Source organism: Maniola jurtina, chromosome 12 (assembly GCF_905333055.1).
Source record: "Maniola jurtina chromosome 12, ilManJurt1.1, whole genome shotgun sequence".
NCBI lineage: Eukaryota > Metazoa > Arthropoda > Insecta > Lepidoptera > Nymphalidae > Maniola > Maniola jurtina.
In genome coordinates, this window is record NC_060040.1 from 2,505,575 (window position 1) to 2,510,703 (window position 5,129).

Below are 5,129 nucleotides of genomic sequence, written 5' to 3' on the forward strand. Positions count from 1 at the left end.
TGAGTAACTCACGTCAAACTCATCATTTTGACTAATTTCTTAAACCGAACACTTTCAAGTAAAGATTTTTATGTAATCCTGTGAAGATGATACTTCCATTGGCGGAATTAGAATGCCATAAGCCTACTTTGTCGTATTAATTTGCAAATTGCGAAAAACCAAATTAAATTTGAATTTCGCGGTTAGACCCGTTTAGTGCACCTTAACCTTAATCATGAAGCTATGGATACTGGTTAGTGCAACCCACTTTCCTTTTTGCTGGCGGTGGTCATCGCGACAGTGTTGTTCAAGCTCTCTAACATTTTAATTGCAGTTAAATTACGCTTTTCTGTTAATTTGTTCGCGGCTACAGAATAATGTAACGGTTAACTAAGTTAGCTTAACTAGGTACCTTTTTTTAATTATGGGATAATTGGTACTTACCTACCCTAATTTTTTATTTTTACATTATCTGATCCAGTATAATATGTGTACTACCTACTCACGTGATATTGTATCAGATAATAATTATTTGGATTGCCCTTAGTTTTGTTTGGAATATCATAATCTATTCCGTATATTTTTGTCCCGTAGTGCTTTTTTGGTGTAGACTCTTTGTTGTAGTTTGAAATATTTTAATAGTGGTGTTGGTATTTTTTATTTTTATAACGCTTTAGAAACTATTGGTATAGAAGTTGAAATAACAAACTATTCACTCTTTACTAATTGAAATTACTTAACTGATAACTTCTACAATGAACAAAAAAAACATTTTAAATAGACTTCAAAAAAGGAGATTCTTAATTCAATGCGGATTTTTTGGGACCAAAAAGTATTTGCCGAAGGTTGTTCAAAGAAAACCAACATTTTATATCAATAGTTTTATTTATGCCGCTTTCGAATGACATTAGCATGATTGTCAAAGCTTTGCAAATACCTATTCCGTCCGCTCGGTTCACCAAGATAAAAAAAGTGCATGTTTTGGACACCTGTGAATTCTGTAAATATTGCATGGAAACAGAAAAGTGATCAAAGACTAAGAAGACTTGTATTCTCAGGTTGAATCTCTGGAAAAGCAGCTAGCGTTGACGCAAAAGGCTTTAAGCCAATGCAAAAGGAAATGTGACGATAAGCTAAAAACTATGAGCCATGAGTTATCAATAAAAACAGAGGAGTTAGAGGAATTGAGAAGTGAAACGATGAGGCAATCCTTCCACGCGTCGCGAATGGATTTAAAGCCCGACAGAACGGAATACGTCGACGAAGGATACTCAATTTACACTGCCGTACCAAAGAAAACAGATTACGGGAGAATGCACCATAGTATGAGCTACATAACGTCGGAATCGCGTTGTTCTTGTCCATCGATGAGGAGCCAACTAGTCAGCCAACTGATCGAGGATCTGTTCGACCGAATCCACAACACAGTAGACGAAGATTTGACAAGACTGTGCAAAGAAATCGCGCTTGTTAACGGCAAAGTTACAGCTGAAGCGAAAGCGAAAATCACAAATTACCTCTTAATGGCTATATCTAAGGAGCTCATTAGATCTATAGGGGATGCTGATGCAAAGACTGACAGTGAGGTGAGTAAGATTTTATGTGTTATAATAAATCTAAAAGTTGTGACTAACGTTGTTAATGCGTTAGATTGTGTGTCTAATATAAAACTAATGATAATTTTAATTTTGGTTATGGAAAACTCACAATCAATTTTATATTCTAGCAAAAGCTATATCAATAACTATAATAGCCTTATGACTATCACAATTTTGCAGCTAAGCGAGCGTCTGATCCTTGATAACGACAAATGTGAGCAAATATCCTTTTCATAAATAATTTGCTGAAGGCTGGTAGATTGGACCCAGAACAAAGTCTTGGTCACTCTGACTCTACTTCGAGTTAAACTAAATGAAGAACTAAATGAAGTTAAACTAAATTAAACTAGATAAAACTGAATGAAGGAACGGAAAAGCAAGTTTTCTGGCATAGCGCATTTAAAAAACTGTTATCGGTTCAACTATTTGTCTGCGGCATATTACAATGTAATTTACCTAAGAAACTGACTGTTCAAACCGTTTGGGCCTAGAAACTTGAGATTTTGCAAGTACGTTCTTTCTGTAACGTAGAAAGAAATTTTTAGGAATTGCAATGGCATTTGCATCTAAACTTGTGAAAGTCGTAGGGAAGCTATACTTTCGTTTTTCTTAGTTTACATAAAAGTAAACAAGTAGCTGCTTCTCTCTGGAATGCGAAAAGCGAACTATAGTTACGCGGCCCATACGACCTTGTCACCAGCACTGACAATGGAATCGTGATACCAGTGAAAAAACGAACTCCAGAAGGTCTAAAGCGCCGAGCAAATCGCGTCGTTTACGCGTTTCTCCGAGATGTCTGCAGTTTGTTTATCTTTTAAATAAACTAAGGAAAAGCGGGCGGGCGGTACTAATTAGCTGTGAATACCGTAGGAATGGCAGCGCGCGGTGTCCTCAATGACCTTCGCGCCAGCGTACGCATGCGCGGAATCTGTGGCCCTGTCGGGTAACGCGGGGGTGGTGCGCGGCGCGGCGCGTCTCGCGAGCGTGAGCTGCGCGTGCGCCGCCGCGCGCCTGTGCGCCGCCTCGCCTGAACTAGCTGATACTGTCAAGATCTGTCAGGAAGTAAGTTTTCTTGACAACGTTTTTTTGTCAACCTCAAGTCAAGTTTTTTCATTTTCACTTTCAAGTCAAAAGTGAATAGGCATCTTAAGCTGCATCATCACTTGCCAAACTTCAATGCAGCCAAACGCCAGATGCTATTTGGAGTTTTTCGGACAAATTGTTATTAGGCTAGAACTACAACTAGGTAGTAGGTATAGTAAAGACTATGCGTCTCCATTCTTCTCAAGGTTGCCTTCCTTGTGCAGTCATGTAAGGAAAGGTCCATTACAGCCCTCACTTATTCTGTCCATCTCAGTGTATAATTTCTAAATTGTCTTCGGTCTAAATTCTCTCTCGACCCGTTCTGTAATTAATTTCATGGATCATTATAGTGTTTCAGATATGATCTATGTTAAATTATCTTCTTTGGCAGGCCTATTATACTGACGCAAACCATTTCTTTGTTTTTCAGGAAGTGTTAGAACACGGGGATGTGAAAATCATGGAAGAGCAGTTGGCGAATGCGATCGAAAGTATTGTTGTGAGTATCGTAGTCTATTTTATTCCGTACCCGAAGAGTACCAACGGGACCCTATTACTAAGCCCTCCGCTGTCCATCCGTCTGTCTATAAGCGGGCTGTATCTGGTGAACCGTAATCGGTAAAGTTGAAATTTTCACGAGATGTGTCTGTGAAATGGCTGATAGAAAAGGTAAAAAGAAATTAAAAACATTATATACTGTATGATGGTACAGAAACTTTCGATTTTTTGATACTATTTCTCTTCTTCAGCAATCCCTCAGAACCAAAGCGAAAATTCTTTCTACTCTACGTATTATGTATCAGTAGAGAATTTAGTTTGCAATAATCCTCGAGCATAAAATTCTGTCGTGACTCTGCCTTTATTCATTTATGCAATTTTTTATTAAATTAAGATATGACGTATAATTTTGTTTATTTTTCCAGAATTGTCCATCTTGTGCGTTGGGTACAAATGCGATAGTTTGGAGCACGGACGTCTAGTGCCGTCTAAGGTGCGGTTTATGTAAGTACTAGCCGATGCCCGCGACTTCGCCCGCGTGGATTTAGGTTTTTCGAAATCCCGTGGGAACTCTATGATTTTTCGGGATAAAAAGTAGCCTATGTGCTAATCCAGGATATTGTCTATTTCCATTCCAAATTTCAGCCAAATCCGTCTAGTAGTTTTTGCGTGAAGGAGTAACAAATGCACAAACGCACATACACACAAACTTTCGCCTTTATAATGTTAGTGTGATACAAAAAGGTATTTCTCAGTAGTCATGAGTTGGGAAGTTGGCGGCGTGTTACCCTAAACTCCTCTACGTCGTACTCTAGTACGTTGATCCTACGCCTAATCTTTCTCCTAGCGTGTCGGATTGATGACCGCCTCTCTGGCGCTGTGATGGGAAGCGTTGGCTGTGGCTAGTTACCACCCTACCGGCAAGCCGTGCCGCCCTTTTTCCTTTTGAGGTACGGAACTCTAAAAAGAATTGCCGATTCGATAGCGATTGACGATTCTGTTGCAAGATTTCAGCTGGCGTAGAAACCGTGCAGTGTGTTTCCGTTATATTAGGTACTTACAGTATTTAGCTAAGTGACTCTTTGGCGCTTTCAATAAACTTCAATTTTATTTTGTTTCAGTTTACCTCCACCGACCTCTATCTGGTGCCTTCATTAGCGTAGCGAGTTTAACCGACCTGTATATGTATATACATTGTATTATACTAAGAATAGGTATCATAATAAAAATAATACCTAATAAGATAAACGTAAGCGAACCCCACATATCGAACAAAATAGTACCTTCATTTCGACTAAGAAACGACTAAACATTTTATTTTTTTTAATTTATAATTTCCGTGCCAATTGTGTTTTGTCTGTGTAAATAACTTTTAGTCGCGACGAAGAATTACTTTTTTTTCTAATAGGTACTAAAATTTTGACTTGCAATCCAAGGTTTGTAATTTGTATGAACATTTGTATTGTATTGATTGAAGAAAAATAATGTTATTAATTTTAAAAATATTGATTTCATCAGTTGAATTAAATGAATATTTAATTTTATGATCGTGTATTATTTATGACAAGTATACTATAATTTCGCCATATGGCGAAAAATTTAGAGCCTACGAAGCAAATTGGGGAAGAAAAATAAGAACTGATTACAGACTTTAGAGCCTCAATAGCTCAACCGGTAAAGGAGTGGACTGAAAACCGAAAAGTCGACGGTTCAAACACCGCCCGTTGCACTATTGTCGTACCTACTCCTAGCACAAGCCAGACGCTTAGTTGGAGAGGAAAGGGGAATAAAAGTCATTTAATATGGCTAATATTCTTAAAAAAAAAATATTTAAAAGTATAAGAATGAAGAAATAAAACTTGGAAGATGCTTATACGAAGAAAAATCGTAAAAAAAAATCCTAAGATACAATAATGTCAACTAACAATAGATTTTATGAAAAAGTTTGGATTTCTATGAAGTTTTCCTATA

At 37.6% G+C, this 5,129-nt stretch overlaps 1 protein-coding gene across 4 annotated transcripts in view; it reads left to right on the forward strand.

Annotated features, from left to right (window-relative positions):
* Positions 1–4,702, forward strand: part of LOC123870428 (axoneme-associated protein mst101(2)-like) — a 169,560-nt gene extending 164,858 nt beyond the window's left edge. For 2 of the 4 annotated variants that reach the window (XM_045913734.1, XM_045913738.1), the window contains 5 exons: positions 1,038–1,565; positions 2,448–2,639; positions 3,091–3,159; positions 3,584–3,662; positions 4,280–4,702. In XM_045913734.1, the coding sequence (XP_045769690.1) occupies positions 1,038–1,565; positions 2,448–2,639; positions 3,091–3,159; positions 3,584–3,640 (846 nt within the window). In that variant the 3' untranslated portion in view covers positions 3,641–3,662; positions 4,280–4,702. The remainder of the gene's footprint in view (positions 1–1,037; positions 1,566–2,447; positions 2,640–3,090; positions 3,160–3,583; positions 3,663–4,279) is intronic. The other 2 variants (XM_045913735.1, XM_045913736.1) reach the window with 2 other exon arrangements.
* Positions 4,703–5,129: the final 427 nt, after the last annotated feature.